Source organism: Ptychodera flava, chromosome 21 (genome assembly GCF_041260155.1).
Source record: "Ptychodera flava strain L36383 chromosome 21, AS_Pfla_20210202, whole genome shotgun sequence".
Lineage (NCBI taxonomy): Eukaryota > Metazoa > Hemichordata > Enteropneusta > Ptychoderidae > Ptychodera > Ptychodera flava.
Window position 1 is genome coordinate 8,143,520 of NC_091948.1, and position 24,238 is coordinate 8,167,757.

Consider the following 24,238-nt stretch of genomic DNA (forward strand, 5'->3'; position numbering starts at 1 on the left):
AAAAAAGATAATATGGTGTAACCGACGATTTGATAACATCATATGCCTGCAGGGCATCTTTGGTGACATTCAATTAAAGTCACAAAAATTCAACTTTAAGCAGAATGATTGTTCTTTTTCTAGGTTCTACGAGTTTCGAAGTGTCAACTGAAGCCATACATGATATGATTTTGTCATCAGGCGCTGGGGACCTAGATCGCCGCGCCACGAAGCAACTTTGTGCGACAGCTCATGAACAGCGCGCCGCCAGCGGTAATTGATTGAGAGCCTATCGATCGCCATTTTGTACCGAAGTTTTCAACTTTCCCATTATTTTGTTTCCTTTTACATGCAAACGAGGCATGAAACTCCTTTCATGGTAACTGTTGAACCGTCACTTACTTCGTTCCTCAGCGGTCGTCAACTTGTCCGCATCAACTATCGCAATATTTAAGAAGCGTGACTTTGCCGGCGTGGAGAGGGCCACCGATGATACTCGCCGCATACACTGCATTGCAGGTTTGTGTACATTGTGCATATGTTTGTGCTATATTACCGATCAATGGTTACCGTCTAGCCAAACTAGCAATAGCATACCCCGTCTGCTGTCCCGTCCTGAGATATCGAATTACCAGGACAGAAGAGAGCCTGGCCTTGTGCAGGTGAGCTTTTAACTCTGGAATGATCGCCAGATGTTCAATCCGTCGTCTTTACTGAGTGAGTTACTCGACATTTACTCCATGACACAGCGGTGGCTACCGGCAATGCACGGTATTACCGTGCTTTGTTGGCGGGATTAACGTCCCACTCATCGCTAGCATACCGCCAGTTACAACGGAAACGAGCCAAGTTGCTTTCAGTTATCATCTGATATATATCAACACCACAAGAAAACAGACCAACCATTTCCTAAAACTGTGGTCAGAATGCCCTATGTAGCCACAAGATTTGATCATAGGCCCACCTACTACTGTACATTGCGAATGACGTAATTTACAAGTAACATTCAGTCGAATTTCTCCTCACCTGTCTGTCGCAAGGTCTGTATTTTGTATTATGTGACCATAGAAATGTCTGACCATTTTAAATATTTTGAAAATTATGTGATAATATTATTATTCCCAGGATATACAAATTTGGTAACCTCTTCATTCTCTTTGTAAGAAAATCTATCTTATCTCTTTAATTTTTTTAAGCCCAAATTATAAGTGTATAATTGCCGTCCTTGAACCATCCGTAAAAAATTGTGACAAAAATGTAAATAAATAATAGCTTAGGTGTATTACAATAACAAGAAAATTCTGTACCAGTAATGCAGTAATTTTAAATTATCCAACAATGTATGCTCATGCAAATTCAATAGGTGAAAACTTTGTTACTAAATTTGAGTATTGTCAGTTTTTTTAATGTCAAAAGTACAAGACTCAGTCGTTGTTTCAGTCGGTGTTTCACGTCTGATATTGTTGAGGGAAGTGAAACAGTCCATTGAAGAAGCAAACAGGTTTATTCCTCTTGAAATTTCAGTGCATTCATTCTGCAAATGATGTAATTTGCATCTAAGATTGGCACTGTGTGTGTGCCAAGGCCGTCTTTCACATTTCCAGTCCTCACTGAATTTCTTGTACTCTTAAGGTGAACAGGTTAGAGCTTTGTTCAATCCCAGTGCGGAATTCTCCTCCATTGTAATACATCCATGCATTGACTATCCCGTGTGATCTTTGCCATTGCACCATTTAGAGCCATATATTCCGCCATTGATGGCTTCCTTTTCAATGTTGGTTTTTGTTGACTGTCTTTCCTATTCCATAATGTTCCATTTACTCTGCATTCTACAGGCAATCCGCAAAATTGAAAATGGAGTATTGAAAACAGGTAGAAAAGGAATGAAAAAAAATTTCCTGGCAGTAGTGGTTGCTGAAAAGAACTCAAATAGACTAAAGTCCGTTTTTAGTATGTATTCAATTTCTATGGTTGGAATTTTGACAATACATCAAAGGCTCTCTGTTACTATCCAGAAGCAAAATTCTAAGATTACATTTAGTTACAGCAGATGTTTGTTCCTAACACAGTACCAGCCTTGCATTGTACAAATACATTCACAGTACTAATAAGATACCTTTCCAGCGGAGATCAGAAATTATACCATGAACCAGACTTTTTAATGTGTTTGGATTAACAATCACGTAGGCTGACATGACACTTGTATAAGCTGGCAACACCATATGCTGTGATCACATCATCGAAGGCATGCTCCAAAAGACCATAATTACAGGTAGTAATGAAAGACAGATGATGGAATTTTTTTGTTACATCTCTGAAAGAAACCGTCTTGCTCATTCTTTTCAAATTCTGTTCAAATTGTCAGGTTATATGATAAATTATTAGTGATTGTAAGTTTATAGAAAAGAAAATTCTAGCTTAGCCATTTTTGCAATCATTTTTATGATGTTCTATCTTTATTCTGATATTTATTTGCATCGATGTAAGAATATTGTGTAAAAGTTATAACTAGCGTAAGTTATCATATTAAAATTGACCTCATCTTACAGTTAGAATTGAAATGAAAGCAAGAATGTCAAAAAGGATCCACAGTTTCGAAAACATTTAGATAACACATCTTGGTGTAGTACTAAATGTGTAAATGGTCAATTAGAATTATCATAATTATAAATTACAGCGAGAGTTTCTATCATAGAGATTAGCCAATCCATACATTGTCCAGTGTCTCTGAGACAGGCCTATGAGCCCTGCAATCTACCATTTGTTTGGCAGACTGTACCGCTGCACACATTTTCTGCAGAAACAGATCCACTGATATTCACCAATCTGTCAGATCACTGCAGTTGCAGGTTTACCGGTCTTCAGTATTTGAAGGAGTGTGATGTAATAGTCAGCCAAAATAAATTTTCAGCCATCCCAACCTCAGATCACTGGAATTTCAGTGCTGACCTGAGTGTAGGCATGGACGTACCACAGACTTGGTGTATGCCACCAGGAGTACAACACAATTCATTATCAGAGTTAATTAGTTCATATTTCCAGGCATATTAATGAGGAGTGCTGTATTGCTGAGGTGGTGCAGACAATTAAATTAATTTGTACTGAGTGGACATACATTACATATCTATTGATAAGGTCTTTGAAATTCTCAGATACAGGAATGCATGTAGTATAACGCTACAAAAAAAATCAATCCATATATGTGAGAACTGATGAACAGACATAAACTACACTCTGTATGAGGCAATATTTTTAATAGTGTTTACAATACAAATCCATTCGGCAATTAAGGCAAGCAATTACATGCATTGTTGTAGCAACAAGTCAATTTCCTTTGCATTCACACATGTGTACCCAGGCATTACACACTGGGAGATGACGTAGTGTTCCCAGCAACAGGGACAATCGGCTGTTTCTGAGAGATCAGTTTTACGCCGCTTTTATGCTTCCGAATCCAATGCTCGCTGTCTGGGTCGTCCCTTTCAAGCCGCCGGCTGATCTAGCCGACGATGACCGTGAAATGGTGAGGTCTTAGCATGTTTCTCGTCACAAGTGGCCTGTCACTACAGGTAAAGTGGCTCTACTATGGTTCGTAGTCATGCCCTACTTGGCCTTTTCAGAGCGTAATGCTTCTCATCACATACCTGCCAATTTGCCCACTTAAAGGGACATCCCTTTCTTCTTCAAACCATTTTATGGTCATCCCACAGACTGGCCAAAGTCTGTATAGCCATTTGCCCATGTTAAATTTATGCCAAATGTCATGTGTAATGCGACCTCGCTATTCCATTGTTTTTCTTTGGTTGGGTAAAGTAGCTTTTCAACACTGCAGAGTATCAGACTGTGTAAAGCACACCAACTCAGCTGCATCGGGCATCAAATTGCTCAAATAAGCTTCATATGCAAACACAAAATTTATACCCATGTTAACCTTATACTTTAGCAAAAGCAGCTCGCCTACAAAAATCAACAAGTGATCCCAAACAAGTATACTATCTGATGTTTTGAAATGGATTTTGCAGATCATTTATGGCTTGAATACAAATTTTATGCCCTGAAACACAAATATCTTGTAGTGTCACCGCAAGAAATGTTGGATTTCACAGAGACATATAAAATGCAGTACGACACCTTCCAGCACATTAATTGTGGTCGCTTGTATCAACAAAATTGTTTATACTATCCTTTAAATGAACTGTATGTAATTTATACTGTATGAGCGTGCTTTTAAATTGACTGAAAAATATTCTTTTATTCATGAGTATACTTTACATGTAAATATAAACATGTATGCCTGATGTATATGTTCTGCAGGTACAATGAGCTTTTGCAATATGTGTATCCTTAAAATAAATGAGGATCTGTATGTTCAGGGTGCAGAGTACACAGTCTAAATTTGGATAGATTTCTCAATGCCACCTCTAGTGGCAAGGATAATGTCCCATGCAGCCAGGCAACTGTTGAGTGCTCAGTCACAATCATAAGTTAATATATTTACTGTATGTGTGCAGTTGTAATCTAGTGAAAGAAAAACTCTGCTATTCTCAATCATCAGTCACTGATTGCTCGAAGGAATACAGAATATTAAATTTTCACAAATGCCTGCAGTATACAATTATCATGTGGTATAACTACTGTGTGGATAATTTCAACCTAGAAATCAAGCAAGCTGTCAGCTACACTATTATCAAGTATTGGGTCCATTCCCAAAAGTTAACCTTTGACCTCTCCAGTTTGTCAGAAAGGTCCTTTGCATGTCAGGTTTGTAAATTTACTGGTTGACACCTGTACTTATGACTAACCTCACAAGGAAGAAAGAAGACAATTGGAACGGTGTGCTTTACGCTGGTATACATGTATAAAACATTCTCGGCATTACCCACACCATTGAGATCAACCTTGTTCAGTGGATAGTATTGAAGGTAAATGACTTTAGTGGGTTTTTAAGACATGCCAAACATATTTGGGATGCATGCCTTGGCCACATTTCAACATCCTCCTAAGTACAATGATGCAAGGTAAACATCAACAGGCAAGAACAGAAAGCTAGTGAATGTCACCGTGAACACAATGGCCTTTTACAAGTCACAACACAGCTTTATCGGAACTAGCTGAAATATTCCAACTGTCTCAGAACCACTGTGTAAAGCTTAAAGATGCCTTATCCACGTAGAAGTAGAGTCATTGTGGCTAGGAAAATGTCAATGCTTGATTTTGAAATCCTGTGTACTGTATGTATGTGTTATAATTTTATTTAGTAATATGTTAATGTGATTCACACGTATAGCCGTATTACTTGAGACGTCTTGAATGTGAACACCATCTAAAAGAAGCTTGTTCAGACATTTCTCGCCAGTATTGTCAGTTCAGTGTTCTTTTCAACAGATTTTGAACTCTAAAAGCAATGCGCACCTTAAAGACATGTTTGAGCTTGCAGAACTTTGTAAGGGCCCGATCTGTTCATTTACATGTCCCTGAATGACCTGTTATTGTTTTCCCCCATTGTCTCTGCAATACAAACAACAGGCTGTTAAGAGTGGCTTTTCCATTCTCATCAAAGGAAATAAAAATCTCAACTCCTCCAGAACATCAAGGAATGTATTATCTCCTTAGATTGAGTAATCTGCTCTTCAGCTAACTTTGACTTAATGATGATTAGGACAATCAGTTGATGGCGATTGTCTTTATCTCTAGGAATCCCCTTGGTATAACATGCATAACCATGGAGGTACAACCAAAGACCCTCCATGGTATTACGGCAATCCAGCGTAATCTCAACAAGGGCCAGTTTTGTGAATAAATAACCCAGAATACCAATGTTTCAGTACCCAAGGTTTTCTTCAAGTAGTTCTCAATTGAAAAATATGCTTCAACTTTCAAGCCCACTTCAAATTCTAAATCTCCACATTTATCAGCTTAAAATTTGCATCATGACTCATCAAAGGTCTAGCGGCAGTCTATAGGAGATTACAGAGCCAATCATGGGTTAAAACCAAAGATATTTTCCAGGTCAAAATGAGATTAACCCAGCAAATGTGTTGCCTGAGGTACAGAGCAAATGATGTAATCTGTGAATTGTAGGGCATATGATATAAGTACATGTAATGATGTATGTGACCAGTTTACCTACTGGAATTCTTTTCCTAATACTGTGTGCAGTCCAGCTGTATAGTGCGATGATATAGCTGTGGAGGAAAGAGAACCCAAACTTTTGTATCAACTTCACAACGATGACATTCAGGGTTCTTGTACTTTTGCTGCTCTGCATGTGTTCAGCAAAGTTGTACACATTGCCACACTGCATTACCGATTGTCCATCCTTTTGTTTCATTCATAGCACACCGTGATCTTTTACGGCAGCTCACCTACTGTTAAGTGAAACGTACTCTGTATATTCCATTAATATAACCAACAATAACAAAATCCTCTTCACTCATACACTCTGTCCTATTTGACAAAATGTTCTGATACAATATACTGTATGTCAGACACACAAGTGTTGTGTAATCAAAGTTATTCTTATACAAATTATTTTAAAAAATTAGTGGATAATAATTATTCATATACACAATACTGTATTTCATAAATACAGCAGATTATGTTTTATCAGTACATGTTGTATCTGAGAATGGTGTTTCTAGGGAGTTCATCATGTAACCAAATTTGTAATTGTAGTACCTTCAAGTGTTATCATTGCTTTACTGAGAATATTGACCCTTTGAGCTCCAAAGTCAATTTTTGTCACCTATATCAAAATATACACCAGTCAATTTTTTTCTAATTTTTGGTAAAATTTTGATAAAAATCTGAAGCCGATAAAATGTGATGTTCATTTGGTCCAAAATTGTCAAAAAAATTACTGAAAAATTCACAAAATTGGTAAAATGTTGCACACTATAATTTTGTTGGGAAAAATTGCAGCGCTCAAAGGGTTAATGTGTGCATACATGTACATTTTGATCATCGTCATAAGATGCACTCAGTCTTTACAGACAAAAGGTATGGTACTTCTAGTAAAAGTCTGTGGACTGTCGCAGAGACCTACATCTATGCATGCATGTACAGCAAACGTAGATACCTACGGTATTCAAAGTCCACATGATCAACTAACTCTCTTGGAATTAATAGTGCTTCATATATTTCATTAACTTTGCATATGAAGCCATGGAGGGGAGACATCTCATGTTTGTATCTTTTCAGATGTTGGGCTGTGATGAGGATACTCTGTGTGAAAGATTAACTTTCTAATTATTTCTCATCATTGCCATAAATCACAGGAACATGTGTGTGTCTTAATTGCTTTTAGATTTTCTACATGGTTTTATTGAAAGCCTGTTAACATGTCCTTCAACTGTACACAAGGTCACACTGAGAATGGAGACACACTTTGGAAAGTCTGGGTCTATTCTTCAGTCTTATGTTCAGGCATTCATTGGTGATTGCAGAGGAATTTCATGAGCACAGTGAAATTATATTTTCAACCAGGATCTGCTCAAGGAGACTTTAAACCCTTCTCCCAACTCCCCAAAAAGCCCACTTGAAGTTCCTTCTAGAATTTTATGTTTAGAGTATCCATGCACCAATGTTTTTTCTGTAGTCAGCCCAGCCCAGCATATTTGTACATGTACCATGGTATGAGTTAACCCTTGCTGTTCACATTGTACAGCAATAATTGTCGTCAATGGTGAGATTTGATGGTATGTCAGGGGTGTGGGGGAGGGAATGGGGCTAAAGGGTAGAAGTAGGTAATCAATATAGAAATCAATACCAAGGGTCAAAACAAGCACACTGGCACCAGTACTGCCCACTTCACGGGGGTCAGAAACAGTACAATTGCTTCAGACGCTTTAAATGCCACTATCTGAATATCGCGACTTTTTTATTTGCGTGTATCAATTGTGTGCTTCCATGGCAACCACACTGATTAATAATCAGGTCACTCACCGGTTGAAGTGTGAAAAGACAAAAGAATGAGGACAGACATTTTTTTGCTCAGAACAGCTTTCAGTGTAGATCACAAAAAGGTTTAACACCTTGTGTAAATAAAGCTGACTTTCTTTGAATTGCAAGTAGCTCTATCATACAATCATTCCAGACTTTTGGTTGGCAAAGAGACATTTTGGACTAGCATAGGCTGATGCATAAAAAGCGCACACCATATATTTTGACTTCTTCTGTATACATGTACACAGCGCACCTTGATGAAATTTTATTTATTCATTCATTTCTCTATTATTTATTTATTTTTCTTTTAAGTGTGTATATATGCCTGTAATCCTACGCACACTGGATATTTTGTTAATAACTTGAAGGGCTTGATGTTTCTCATTGTTGAAAACACTAATGAGCGGACCATCTGTCATGGAGATAGGATATGAAAAATGTCTGTCTAAGGAAACTGTCATAAAGTCAAACAGTATGTGTCAATGACTAATCTTCTCTTCTCTATTTATTGCTAACAGGTGAGATGTTGACCTCTGGACATGTACTTCTAAATGTTTACCTGCTGTGCCTGGGAAATTTTCTCAACTGGAAAGTTCAAAAGGACATTTATGAAATTTGAAGAGAAAGAAATTGGTCATCACAACCTGTGCTGATTCCTTTCACTGTAGATTTCAATATCCAGTTACATGAAGGTGTTAATCCGTGCAGCACAAGGGAGGAAATTTCTTTTTTTCAATATTTCCATACTTCAGATATCATTTGAAACTCTGATGCCCTGGAGCAACTCCATAGAAACAGAAATGTAACCGTGGCAACTATTCATCGCTCAAAGAATGGGACCGTCAGAGAACCACATGAAATTATGAAGGAAAGGCCAACTCAATGAAGCTGAATTACTCTGAGTTTTTATTTTAATAACCAGGACGGAATACTACTGGAGTGTTATTGTTTGTTGTTCAAGTAATTCAGTCATAATTGAATCAAGTGGCTTTTCATGTATAATAGAAGCAAAGTGGGTGCGATGTTCATACGTGCTTTCTCCCAGTCAGTCGCAATTACTAAGTAAATCACTCGGGCTGTAAGTAATTTAGAGCAATATTTCAGGATGAAATATTCAGTCAAAGTTGAATGGTGAAAAGAAAATTATGGAACCCATCAAAATTTATGATAAGGGCTTAGCTTGAGAATCTGAAAAATAGAACTACGCTTCAAACCACAGAGGAAATATTTTTAATAAGTTGAGTGGTTGTAGCAATAGTCGAGTTCGATGATTCATGTACTAAATCATGTGAACTCAAAAGGAAGTTGATCAAAGGAAGTTGATCAATGTTTTACCAAATTATGGGAACTAACTTTTGCCTTCAGCTTCAATTTTAAATGTTTTGCTTGATGGATAGATATTTTTGTTCATTGAGTTAAGGACACTAGAAAGCTGAATTATTAGTGTCAGACATGAGTACAGTTTCTTTAGACTCAGTGCAGAGTGCTGATTCAAGCCTGCCAAATGGGAAGGCATTGATAATTCAGCCGGGGGTTGAAAGGAAACAGTCTTCAGGGGACTCAGTCTCAACACTGGACTGTGCTTCAGAGACAGACAGAAGCCCCTCCGTTAACATGTCTGCGACATACTCCCCTGATAACAATGCCGTGTGGGAGGAGAACGGAAGCCGGGATGTTGGAGAGCTGATTGGATGGGGATGTGGTGAATTTGGACAGCATGGACATGGCAGCGGTGGGGACGTCAGTGCTGAACAAGGTCTCCTCAAGATCTTCTCAAGAACGGGAGACCCCTTGAGTTGTGCAAAAATCATAGCTTGCGGAGCCAGCCACACGGTCATAGTAACATGTGAGTATAACTTTAAGTGTAATACAGCCTTGCGTTACTGCATGCCTTGAACATCATCTGTCAGACCACCATAGCATCTCGGCACTCCCCACTTGACCCCATGACCCCCCCCCCCCACCTACATTTACCTGTGCATGCATTGAGCCATCTTAATGAACAACAATAGGGATGTGCCAAAGTTTATGTTTAGAGGATAAAAGCCATGACCTTACAGTGTTTTCTATGCAACTAGGCAGAGTGTGGGTTTCCTAGCAGAGCAAGACATTCCCATCACTACTGTATCAAGGAACTGAAGAAAGGACAATGCCCTTGACATCAACAGTACATGTGGTATCCACACAGATTTAAATCAAAGTACTGTAGCATACAGTCTGTATATGACGTAGCCTACAGTCTTTGTTTTGGTTCTTGTGACGACATTCAGTGTCGTCACAGCTGTCATTGAGTACCCTTCAACTTGATTGATTAAACTGAGTGCATCTATTTACTATTAATGGCTTTCTGACAATTTCAGGCAATCATTCTCAAATTAATTTACATGGCACACGAAAGGCGATTGGCTATGACAATCATTGCAGTCATTAATTACACTAATGCCCATTATATTAGCACGTTTTGATTTGACGTTGTTTGGTTTACACTTGATCGTAATTGGATAATTTCATTTTATATTGACAGACAAAGTACAATGCCCTGTCATTTTCCATAACAGCCTAAGTTAATATTATCATTCAATTTATCGATGTCCTCATGCTGGTAGTCTATCTTGCAAAGGTCAGTCCATCCAACGTCTGAACAACTCTTTGATTAATCATACTAGTATACCAGCAATAGTGTACATGTGTAAGTCAGAGCGTTATGCCCTTTGACAAGATTTATTATCTCTGTGATTTGATTCAGTAGTTCTGGATATTTCTTTGCCTCAGCAATATACCAGTACATGCAATGTACTTTATTGAATCAGTGGCGTGTCAATTTCAAGAAGGAGACCCCTTGACATGCTGAGTCAGAGCCAGCCCTGAATATATCAATTTATAATTATTGATGAATTAATTTATTGATTTATATTTGAATAATATATTAATAATACATTGAATGTATTAATTACAATTAGTACAATGTAACAAAATTGCAGATAAGTATATATATATATATATATATATATATATATATATATATTATATATATAATATATATATATATATATATATATATATATATACATATATTGAGGATTGCAGGATGCATGAAACAAGTAAAAGATATTACTTTATACTTGAAATAATTTAATAATTTGTCATCTATATATATATATATATATATATATATATATATATATATATATATACATGTGTGTGTGTGTGTGTGTATGTGTCTGTGTCTGTGTGCTGTGTGTCTGTATTTATAGTGAGTGTAATACCTGTGCCACTGCTGTAAATATACACATGAGTAGAAGGATATTAATTTAAGCTGCTGAGCTCTGAGTCTGTATATGAGGTGAGCCTTAGTATGCATTGTCCATGCTTTTGATAGTGTGACCCCATGTCAGGTGGATCAACGCATCAAAGAAATTCACAATCCACACTGAAGGTTGCCTAGCATGGTTTACTCTGAGCTCTGTGATTGTAACAAGAGTCATAAAAAGTGAATGCTCATATGCCAGCTTACCAATGATGCGTCTTTAGAAAGGTCCCTTTTAATACCTGTTTAGGAAAGTATGTCCAGTTACAAATGTAACTGTGTAAATAACTGATATACAATTTGGTGCTACATGTACAGTACATGGACTCTGAGACTTAGAAATTGGTTTTACCAGGCTTCACAATCAATACTTTATTGTAGTAGTAGTACTATAATGATGTTCTTGATGGCCACAAAACTACTCTATCGCCATTGACAATTCTTGCCAATTAAGATATCAGTATATAGGGTTGGCATGTATCTAAAGGTAAAACGCGCCTCATGAACAAATATTTGAACCCTCAAATTTCTAAAATTCTTTTCTGATCTGCCACTTGTTGGGGCTCATTTTAAATACCTTTTAGCCCTTGGTTTTTTGAAAATTGAAAATTTTATTTTTCCCCATAGAGTTAACATAGGGATGGTGGCCATTTTGAATTGAAAATATCGGTAAATGTTATTTAATTTGTTTCTGTAGTACCAAACTTTGTACAGTAGCTCCTGATTTTTCTTCTTGATTTGGTAAGAGAATGGTTGAATGTTTCGTTTAGGATAGTTTCAGCAAAAGTTTAAGTCTTTTTAACATATGATGTGCATACTACCCTAATGTTTCATTCGCTGCCTGTGTTCAAGCAAGCATGTCATTGTTTTGAAATCAGAACCTTTCCCCACAAAAAAATCAATGAATACTCTTATCTTGTTGATAATGTTCTGATAAGGTTTCAGCAATAACAAGATGATGTATGCATACATGTATACATATTCATACTTCATATTCCTGTATGAGTCCATAATTCATCTTTCAAAACAGTAGATTCCTTAAAACCTTCATGAAATACTGTATTATACAACAAAAATCAAATTTTCAGACGATAGAAACAGTTTTGATTTTTTTTCTCAAAGAAAAATTTTCACCTTGGGTAGACACTTAGGCACGTCAAAGGAAATTTAGTATTAATAGTAAGACATTTGAACTTAAACTCTTTGTATTCTGATTTACCAAATGCAACCTCATGAAAGATTTACAGTACAGAGGGTTGTTGGTTTTTCTGTATTTGCCAAACAGTGCAGTATTTGACCAGCAAATTCAACTCACAAGATGTGACTATTCAGACAGACAGAAACAGAGATGAAAATTTGCCAAGAGATTCAAGTGACTGACGTGAACACACATAAATTGCATGACTTTGCAACTCTGCTTTCGCATTTAGCTGTCACCTTGCAGATCAAACATTTGCAGATCAACATTTACTCAGTACAGAGTGTAAACACTTCCGAGAGTTGGAGGAGAAGTTTGTATGACATGATGAATATGGCCATGTTCGGCTCTAACTTCAGTATTAGAGTCTGCAAATATGGCAGTTTAAGTTGACATAGTATATGTATGTGTAGATCCTGCTGTAGTTTATGAATAATTTAATATTCTAGTATGAGTATGTTCTGATTTGCCAAGAAAAAATCAGAGTAACAAGCATACACAGAATTTTAAGGACAAAAACAGTGGTAGCATTTCAAAACGTTGATTGATATTAGCATACATGTACCAGTACACTTTATAAATTCTGTTCATCATCTAAGGGGACAAATCACTAGCCTTTTTGCTTGTTTTTATCATTAACAAATGATAGATAAATTTAAAACCAGCCATGAACAAAAATGATATTGATATTGATGAGTGTAAGGTATATGCACCTCACTGTGTATTGCACCAAAGTTTACAGTTTATTCCCAAGCAGCTTGTTGTCATTAGCATCTGCATGCACAGATATTTCTGGCAGATGCTAGAGATTATGACATCTGCTTGTTTTGGTCATTTTGTCAATAAGTAGGGCAGAAGAATGTTTTGTTGACCATTCTTCCAGCATGTTTCAAGGTGCCAATCACTGTACATGTACAATGTACATGGATGTACATAGAGTAACAATGATTTTGTCTGTGCAATTTTTAACACATGCATCATGGCAGGAGACCAGAGGTGGAAATTTTGGATCTTGTTACACAAATTTGAAACTCAGAATTAGGCTTTCAGATGTTATCCAGCCATCGCTCATTATTGTGTGGCAGCATTCTGTATGTATGACTTTGTCTTCCCGGTACTACACATTGGTGTTTGGTGTTTATGATCAAGGCAAGGTAGCAATTAGCCTATGGAGGCAACAAATCCCTGTGTCAAGAAAACTACACATGGCAGAAAAATGAAATTGTTTGCTTAGGTGATTGATGGCTATGACCATGAGAATTTACTTTCAAAATACGTGGCGTTGAAATGTGAATACAGTCATAGCAGTAAGCGTTGATCAATACCAGTGTAACAATAGATGTGAGGCAGATTGAAAAGTGTGAAAAACTTCAAGTCTGCCTGCCTCAGGGTGCACACTCATTGTTCAATTGTAAGGTGATGGTATCGCTAGGGTGAACACCTCAACCATACAAAACTTGAATGAGAAGTAAATAAAAAAATTGAATGAATGAGTTTTCTGGCTTAACAATGATATTGTATTGGTCATTATCAGTGAGATTACCCGTGACAACATTGGACTTTGATTGAAATGGAGTTATAAAAACAGAGATTTCTTGAGCTGTAGAGTTCAAACTTAAGTGAGCAAGAAAAGACTGGAAAATGACGCTTACAAAATGCTGAATAGGGCTTTCAGCCTTTCAAGCCAGCTCACTGAGCACAGCCATGCATTCTCTCTCGCTGCTGGGTAACATGATCTGCCAACATACAGTATTAAACTACTTTCTATGTTGTAGTCCTCATCTTTAATGTGTAAATATTGGAGTTAGCTTTTTACAGAATTTCTGTAATGTATAAAAATCATGTATTACATTGAAGCACACCTCACATACACATCAACCAGCCAAGCTACAAAAGTTACAATTATCAATGTTGATTCAGCAGGAACAGTAAGATTAATGATATTCCACATAAAAGTGAAATTCATTAAAATGATGTTGGAAAATGGCAAAGAGCACTATAATCACCTCAAGAGGATAAATTATAAAAACATTTCCATTCAAGCATAGAGAAGATGCTGTGTTTGCTTTTATGTATTTGTAGATGCCGACTATCAGCCTGAAAGACCAACGTGATAAGGCTTTCAGCTTTGTGTAATGAGTCCCTGTGATTCACTCAGTAAGCGGTTTTACATCAAAATTCACAGCATTGAACATATCTAGTTTGTTTCAGTTGTTACTTTTTTTTCGTGTACCATTTCTTACCATATCCCGTCTTTTTTTTTTCCTTTGCAGATAGCAATCAAATTTATGCCTGGGGAAATGGAAACAGTGGACAGTGAGTATTCTTTAATTTGGAATTTCGACTTTTCATCCAAACCGGTATTTCAGTGTATATAGGTCCACCAGCCCACTAGAGAAACAATAAGATGTATCAAAGTCTGGTGGTGAAACGTTTCAATCAGTTCACACCCATTCCACATAAACTGATCCACACTCACCATTGATAGCACCGGGTCTGGGCCAAACCATGGTGGTGAAAGGGGTAAACTCAGGATCCATGCACAGAAACAGTAGGGATAAGCTAAATCAAACACAATTACTGGCCAGTATACATTTCTGCATCCACAAGGGAATTTGAATGGTGCAAGAAAATGCCAACTCACACCCTTTCCGATTGGTTATAACCATGCTCTTACAAATTCAAGCATTAAAATTCAAAGCAAAGGCCCTTGGCCAGAACCCAGAGAAATATGTGCTATTGTACTTCTAAACATAACCATCCTTTTGACTTGACTCTGCATTGTGAAAACTTGAGAAGTTTGAAAATTTAATCTAGAATATGCTTTCTAACCTTAATTGAATAAGAGATCTGCAATTCAGTCCAAGATTATACGCATGGTTACTGTAACGTAATGGATTTAATTTCCCTTCTTCAGTCAGCTTTTATATCTGAAAGAAAGCGTGACTTTGCAAGACTTTTGTAGAAACTTTAAGGAGTGTAATATGCTTTTGGTAAATGTACCAAGTGATTAAGGGGAAATTACTGTGAAAGTGTTTGACATGATGTTTGCCGCGTAATGGAAAAAAGAGGAAAATGAAGTGACATCTGAAACATTTTAATTTGATTTCTCCATTTGACTGGATTTTTTTGGACTTGGAGAGTGTTTGCCAATAAAATGGGCGCACTGACTGTTAATAAGTGGCTTCCAATAGCAAAGGTGCCAAGACTTCCGGGAGTGAAAGTGTCCATTATTGGATATTTGAGTCATTAACCTTTTGAATGGAAAAGGTGATCCAGGCTGAACAGGTGGATATTGACACAGCCTCGGAGACCGTTTGAAAATTGCGCTGACGCTTGTTTGCAGGATTGATCGTGTGACAGCAGGTTCCTGTTGAATAGCTTGTATTGACAGTTTGTGTTGCCATTGGAGTACCGCTATAGAAACCCTTATACTGACTAAGCAATAGAGCTGGGCTAAGCCAGCGTTACGTACACACACGCACTCATACAGACTTCTCTATAGACATAGAACCCAGTGTTTGCCTGGTGTAATTCTGTACTTATTTGCGTCTGGCTAATAAATGGTTATTTGTGTCTGGCTAATAAGTGGTTGTTTTGAAAAGTAAATGATTATATAACAACGAAAGATTGTTATGATTCATATCTCAACACCTTTTAGGTTACTGTGTATTTTTCACTTAAGTTGTCAAACTAAACTGATGTGAAGACTCTGATAACTATATTTGATGTTCCAGTCCAGATAGAAATCACACTCTGTCTTATATACCTCCATGCAGGGTTCAAATAATTATAAATTATATAATGATAAATAAACTACTAGTTTGTAAAACTTTCATGAGTTTGCACTTTTAAATGCCGTTCTACTGTGCATGTAAAATGGTCCATGTTACATGCTGCATGGAATTGTATTTTATACAATATCTGGAAAAATATCATAGAAAAGGTCAACAGTTTTAAGAACACAAAGGGAGAATTTAAATTTTATGAAGCAAATTGTACATACATGTACCTGTTATTGTAGAATTGGTTGTCCCATTCCAAGAGAATTGCCTTCACAGTATAAGTACCCTTGTACTGGAATTGCACAGGTGCAGAATCATGTCAATATTCAACACAGCCAAGAATCTGAAATATCCTGCATCTCAGTCTAAATATTTGTGCAAGTCACGTCTTCAATAAACCAGAAACCAATATCAGGTACACTGCAACATTCTTTCTTCTGAATACACCGGGTATAAGATACTTCTTCTTCTAAACATGACATTTTGATCTGTCTTGCGACAGGCTTGGCTGCGGCGACAGAGAGACGCATTCTGACCCACAGCGAGTGTACCTCAGTGAGCAGAGAGTCAAAGTCAAGGGTGTGGCTTGTGGCAGCAGGCACACCATAGTCTGGCTGGAAAATGGCAAGTGCTACAGTTTTGGCAACAACTACAATGCACAGCTGGGATACGATTTCAAGTCAAAAATTACAAGGAGAACCAGGTAAGACACAGTACTGCCTTCATAAAAATTCCTGTGGATATATTTTTGTAGCAACAGACTACACAATTTACATCCTCTTCTATGACCACTTTTTTCAACTCTCCAATTGCAATATTTATAATTTAACATAGTAAAGGGAAATATACCCAAATGCCAAAATGTTCCAATGTCTAATGCACTGCTTGCCTTTTTATCATTGTACAGCGGAATTATTACATGTACACTGGTTTCAGTGTGCGTACATCTATCATGCCTGCCTGGTGTATGTAAAAAGCGTAAACACAGTCTTACACTGTGCACAAGGTGAAGTCGAATTTTTTCTTGAAGAAATTTTCCTGCTGTAGGCATCTCGAACTTCCATATAAATGTACAGTATTACATGTATGTTCAATTGTAAATGGTTGCACTGCAGTAATTGTCCAAGGCACATGGAAATGGGATTTCTCGATGTTTCTCTACCAAGGGTTTAATGAGAGTCAGTATGTTTCCTACTAGCACATGTTCATGTTCAATTTGTCTTGTAACTGTTTGTCATAAAATTATGTCAAGACAAAAAGGGGTAGTACACAACCTGTGGATAAGTATGTTGTACTTGTATATATCAAAAATGTTTGTTAGATGTTGGTATTTGTCAACTTTAGGGAGCAAAACTGCCATCGTTTGACTCCTGTTTTGCTGTCGTTTTTCTCCATGTGAAAAGCCATGTATACTATTCCCTTCTCTCCCCTCTCCTAAAAACATGCAAAGAAATCAGCCTATAGAAATGTACATGTATATAGATATGACACTCACTGACATAAAATATGTGGTGACACACTTGTACATACCAGAATCCATGTTTTCATATTACTCCAAAGACAAATCAAATTTAAAGAGAAGGCAGACTGGGGTACATATTTGGAAAATTTACCGTAGCCTAGCGACAAAAAAATAATGTTGATTTCTGTTCACATGGATGACGACTCAAAGCAATGTTAAATGATGGTAGTGGTGATGTCATCGGTCTAATATGTTCAAGCCTTGTGAAACTCAATTAGCACTGTAGTATTGTACCAATATTTTCTGTGGTTGGATAAAAGCCATTGTGTGAAAAACTTTGAGTGGGGAGCATGTACAAGCAGTAAAAATCTTAAGAATTTAAGATATTGATGTCCCTGATAGTTGCATTTGGAAATCTGATTTGAAAGTGAAAAAACGATTTATCCTTTCCCTTTGTCACAGTTTTAAAGCTATCTTCCTGGTAAGATTAGCAAATGAGACAGGAGCAAGCGTTATGAATCAGTTTGGCTTCTCCTTTAACTGTTTCTCCTTTGTTCAACGGAAAAACAGTTTCGCCAACAGCAGGTGGGGAAAAAAATACAACATTGTAACACAGTGATGATTCCTCAAAGTTGTTGTAGCAGATTATGTATGCGTCAGACTGCTGCCATGTCTGCACCATATGCTTTTTCAGAAAGTCGTATCGTAGGTGCAAAATGTACAGATATACATGTACACCTGATGTAACCGGTTCTCACTCAAGTGTTACAGTGTATGGCCCTTCCAACCATAGGAACATGGGATGAATAGAATAAAAAATGAGATCAGTTGAATTCAATGAAATAACCATGATAAGGAACAATGATTTCCTTTGAATCTTGTATGGTCATCCTGCGTGTGGACTGTCCCAAGACCATGGCCATTTCACTCTTGACCAATGGCAAAGATTATTCAAACCTCTCCTGAACAAAAGTGCAAAACTTCTGTTAACATTTTTCAGACTTCAACTCCTGTCTTTACACATTGCCCCAACTACCAAACCAAATATTCAGACAGAGAACAAAGACCTTGCCACACTTGCAAGAGAACCTTCAGCTGAATTAACCAGATCATTGTGTGTTGAATCTAAATTGTGTCTCTAACTCACAGTACACTACTTAAATAGTCACACCATCTCATCCAAAACATGTTCTAATAAATAATATGTTCACAGTACTGTTGATAAACTGACAGTGTAGTTATCAGAAAATAATTTTAAGTCTTTTAAATGTCGGTCATGGTAATTGACCAGTTCGCATCTGTGTGTCTTTATCTAGTTTCATTATCATATAATGTCCATGAATCCATGTTTTTCATGTTCAAGACCATTTTATCATCCTTCATGACAAATGACATAATGAGATGCTTTTGTATGTATTTTATTCCCTGCTTGGAGTCTTTGTTTCAATGCTGCCAAGCAAATTTGTCAGTACTACATCCCAATGTGCAGTTGGTCTGTTTTCTCCGATCTGTACTACTTTATTTTGTTTTCTTACCATGGGATGACATACCAGGATAACAGCATATCATTAAAATTTTCAATTTAGTTATGCATGGAAATGGTATAACAGATTTTGCTAATGACAGGATGGAATAAAGCAATTTCTTGTGGCAATCAGTGACCCTAAAATAAGAAAAACATTGTTCACTCTTGTTCTTATAAAATGTGCTGAAAGAGTTATAAAAGTGGTGACAAGGCTTAGTGTACAAAAAAATTGCCTTCTAGTTGAAAAACTAGAATTTCTAATTTTGATAGCATTTTGGATCCAAATGGAAAAAGTATTGTTTGAAGGACACTGTTTTGAGAAACTTCTTTGACTTTTACTGTATCATTTCCAGTAGGAAATGGTATTCTTGCTATACATGTAGTAGGTAGGCTTCTGTGTTCAGTTTTGCTATATCAGTGTTATTATTAGAATTTCAAAACCACTATACAGTTTGTTAATTTACTGTACAGTTTGTTCCCCTGAAAGTCACATATCACTTGTATAGTTTGTTAGTCCCCACGGACACCGTCAAAAATTGACAGGTAAATTGCTTTGATGAGGATGAACCTAAGTTGATTATGTACATGTACACAGTTCATAAACAAAGCCATCATTTCTTTCAAATTTCCAACACATTTCCCATGTTTTGTCTTCTTGATGAAGATGTACTCATACCAAATAAAACTGAACTTGGTACCAAATTTTGTCCAAACAACTGACACATTCTGAAGTACAGGATTCCAGCCCTTCAACACTTACTATCACCTAAACCCACAAACATTTGTGTTGCCATCTTTCTTTCCACCGACGTTTTCTCTGTCCACTTTTTGTGCATGTCCATACATTCTTGGCTCCTATTCCCACTGCGTCATGGGAAAGGAGCTTTTCTTTTCTTTTCTCAAACCCTGTCTTTCTCTTTTTTTTCATTTTTTTCTCTCCCATTCTAGGTTCTGCCTCATGTGTTGCTGCATCATAGGGATAAGGGCAGATTTCTTGACGAGGTATAATAGTTTAACAAAAAAGCAACCTAACCCAAATTTTTTCTAAAAAGGGGGTCGCAGGGTGAATTTAATTTGCTATAATTTGATTTTTTGGCAGCTGCAACATATTTAGTCAACACGTGCAATCATTCTAATTCCCGTGTGTCAAAGTGTTTCACATGGATATTGTTGCAAGTTCACATTCAATATTGAAACCAAAGAGATCAGTCTGAGAAATTCGAAACTCTGCTTCTCAGTACTGTCTTGAATGGCTTCTCACACCTGGGTAAATAGTAACCACGCCTGAACACCAGACTGAAAGACACATTGTTTTCTGTTTTGCTTTTCTCAAGTCTTAGGGAGAGCAGCAAAGCAATTTGCACAGAAATCTAAGCTAAGAAAACAGTAAAGATCTCAGCATCTTGGCAATATTGTCATCACTTTGAAAATTAGTGACAGCTTCTTTCTTTTAATTGCATAGGATGCCATTTTCCAAACTGCATGTCCTCAATTTTAATTAAAAGTTTGTATGTTTGGCAGACACAGAACAAACTGATAGGCTACTCACTAATATTGACTTTGAACTTTAATATTGACGAGATTTTGACCAGTTCACGACATATATGCACCAGCGATAGCGAGTGCATATATGAAGTGAACTGGTCCAAAATCGAGTGTATACCCGTTGCTGGGTGTGATCATAACAGTATATTGAAAGTCTGGCATGGAATGTCAAAACGGATTTTTGCTCAAGCTGAGAGCTCGCGCGTGTGCCAGCCGTGGTATATCGCCAATATACTATGGTTCTTTTCGCGTCTCGACCAATCAGGTCACTGTATTTCCACCATCAATATACTGGTATGATATAATTTCTTTTACATGAAAGGGGTTATAGCTCTGTAAACTTCCCACTGTCCATACTGCAAATTGAAGACAAAGTGCCTCTGATTTGAACAAATCAAACACCATGCAGTTGATTTTTCACATATTTATTTGTCTGTATAGCCATTTTCGGAGACTAGATCTTTATGTATTGCCATGCTTTGACAGTTTTGAATTCTCATTTTGTAGTGATTATCATAAAAATGATCTTGGGCATAGTGTGTGATAGTTTCATAAAAGTTCATTATAATGTCAAAATAAAGAACAATTCTCAGTAGCTTTATCATCAATTCAAAGCTTCAAAATTCAGATGGAAAAAATCCTTTTAGTTTCTTTTCACCATCACATGGTTGAAATTGGCTACACTTTAGTGCTGATAATTTTCTGCAAAGTCATGTACTGCAAATACCACGTAAACAGTCATAATAATAATCATCAGGTTGTGTTAGACTGGTTAGGGATACTGCGATCTTTCGGCACAAACCACCCAGGTGTGAGATGAATTAGGTATTGCAAAAATATTTCAGTGCAGGTATAATTCTGTCGATGACGGCAGCGGTGACTTGTCAACAATGTCGGTGAAACACAACAGCAACAGATCACTAATAACATTTTTTAAGGGTCATGCAATTAACATAGGATATGTGACTTTGTGTTACCGAAACACCAACTGGTAATAATTGGTTTGCTGTAACCATGGAAGTATAAAACACATGGTGCATGCTTTGTTTGTTTCATAAGAGCATTATTCGTCATCGCTAACATCCCTTCATTCCCTCACCTCCCTGAGCTAAAGTGTAATGGACTATAGACACCATAGAGTTGGGCCTAACTATTATAGTGGTTGCAGGGGTGGGAGGGTTAGGAATAACATTAATTGTATTAATTAACAAAAGTTTTTTGTCTTTAACCACAGGATAAAGTTTCACAATGATCATACGTAAAGTTAGATAATTAATTCACAATTTTTTTCCTATTTCTCTTTAAGGAGGACTCCAACATTCTTGTTGCTATGGACCTCTCAGCATAGCAACTAGAATAATGGAAACTATTCTTAAAGGAAGGGCTCTCACTAACATGTTAAGCATGCTATTTCTAATGGTAACCTTTGAGGTTGCGAGGCCGAAGTATTAATCGGCTAACCGAGAATGGTTTTCTGTTGTTTCGTTAATGTTTTTGTTCATCTGCTTGCACCAATTGTAATACGCATGCATTTTCAATTTTGTCATTCGAGTTGCCAGTCGTTGTGCATGTTGTGATTGTTTGTTGTGAATGTGTGTGTTCAGAATAAATTAGAGAAGAAAGCATGTTGTTGATGCCATGTGAACTAGAAAATAAAAACAAATGTCAATGAAAAGGTAAGTGTGCCATATGAGGGCGGTATTTATTCTTGTGGTGTGACAGGAGTTTCTGTGCTCAAGTCCGGTAGCCTCATGGGGGCAGTATTGAAACACCATGTGGATTGTATTTCATGGAACTACAAATCAGCTATTGTGACAGTTGCAGGGGAAGAAAGGCATCAAATAAATCAACATGAGTGGAAACAAATCTGACATTCTAAAGCCGATGGATTTGAGGTTGAAAGTGAATGAAGAAATCTGTATGCTAATACAATGTCCATTAGCTACCTTTTAACTTACAATGGTATCACCAGTAGTTGATAGTTCAGCCTGCATAGAAAGACGGCAGCGCTATAAGGGCTGGAAAACTAATGTCCCAGTGCCGTCTTAGTCTGTACACAGACTTTATTTGTCCCTAATGGGCTGGTAATCCCAGTGAGTGTCTACATGGCACCAATGGAAATACTGGGGATTAGCAAAGTGAATTTTCCCCACCATCCCAGTTCATAGGTGATCCCGGGAGACTGTGGAATTAGCGGCACGGCCGACACAAATCCATGTTTTGGTTTCATCTTCCGATTAGCCGCGCTAATCCATATCAATTTCTGGCACAAGGGAGTGATTACACCTCCAGTAAAGGATTGCAACTGAATAGGACACAACATAATTGACAGATTTCATTAACGCCGTCATAGAACATCCAAATCGCACCGGGCTTCCCTTCCTTCCAATTGCGCCTTCCAAATAACGTTTATTTGATCTCCCTGATCACGGTTACATTGCAATATGAATTCTTGGAAATTGGAACCTTCAGTCTGAATGAGCTCCAAATTCCCTCGAGGGCCAGGGATACCTCATTAGTATTTTCCCCCACACCTCCTTCCACCACCCACAATGTCCTAACGTAATGGATGCTTTTGATATTTTTTGAAATTCAAAGGAGATTGTTTTGATTCAATATTTCACACTGGTGTGCATGCAGCGGGTTTGATCTACCGAGCAAGGTTACTTCGATGACGCACTATAAGTCATAGCCCATCAGAAAGAAATTTACAAAACACAGCATCTACATCAGCTGAGATACAAATTGTTATTTTATTCTGCAAGAGAAAATTGAGAGAAAAGGTCATCTATAACGGCTACCATCTCCCTCATTTTTTTCATCTTGGTATTCACATTACACCTGGGAAATACTGCAGTGACTTGTTTTGTATATCAGCATTTTACAATGATTTGGAAGACGTTGAGGAAAATTACTAGGGGTTTCCTGTTTCAAGAATCATATTATCAGATGTTCTGTGAAATCTAATGGTAAACTCCACGTCTACCGTAGTGTGCATCTTTACTAATGTAACTAGACAAAGCATGCGTAAGTTGTCCGTAGTTAGTGCTGTTCATCAATAGATACCCCCCCCCCATCAATGAAAGATGTGATATTCTTATGTATATTTCATGCTCTCTTCCTCCACATCTGTTCATCACAATGTGTCCAAACTAACAAAATCCTTCATTATTTTCTCTTACAGGTCAAGCCACACTTGTTGCGTACCCTGCAACATCGACACGTGACGCAGGTAGCCTGCGGTGAACGCCACACCATGTTTTTGTTCGACACTGGCACCGTAGCAGGATGTGGGTGAGTGAGCAAGGGGGAAAAATGTGATTGAAAACAAAAGTTGCACACAGCTAATGAAAACTCGTGCCAGGAGCGTGTTCTCTGAAGGTCAGTCTCAGAGAATTCAGATAGATGGAGCAGAAATGTAGTTCCTCTCTTTGATTTTAACAGAAGAACAACGGGGGCCCCGAGGGCGCTAATATACTAAGTGAGGAGTAAG

The 24,238-nt window shown here is 37.3% G+C and overlaps 1 protein-coding gene across 4 annotated transcripts in view; it reads left to right on the plus strand.

Moving 5' to 3' along the window:
* The first annotated feature begins 275 nt into the window (after positions 1-275).
* The window catches only part of LOC139121290 (uncharacterized), a 34,231-nt gene continuing 10,268 nt past the window's right edge, over positions 276-24,238 (plus strand). Inside the window, exons 1-7 of one of the 4 annotated variants that reach the window (XM_070686064.1) lie at positions 276-641; positions 8,442-9,769; positions 14,702-14,744; positions 16,716-16,916; positions 17,121-17,219; positions 20,149-20,202; positions 23,930-24,039. In XM_070686064.1, the coding sequence (XP_070542165.1) occupies positions 9,376-9,769; positions 14,702-14,744; positions 16,716-16,916; positions 17,121-17,219; positions 20,149-20,202; positions 23,930-23,972 (834 nt within the window). In that variant the 5' untranslated portion in view covers positions 276-641; positions 8,442-9,375 and the 3' untranslated portion in view covers positions 23,973-24,039. Of the gene's footprint in view, positions 642-3,350; positions 3,549-8,441; positions 9,770-14,701; positions 14,745-16,715; positions 16,917-17,120; positions 17,220-20,148; positions 20,203-23,929; positions 24,040-24,238 lie in introns of those variants that run through there. The other 3 variants (XM_070686065.1, XM_070686066.1, XM_070686067.1) reach the window with 3 other exon arrangements.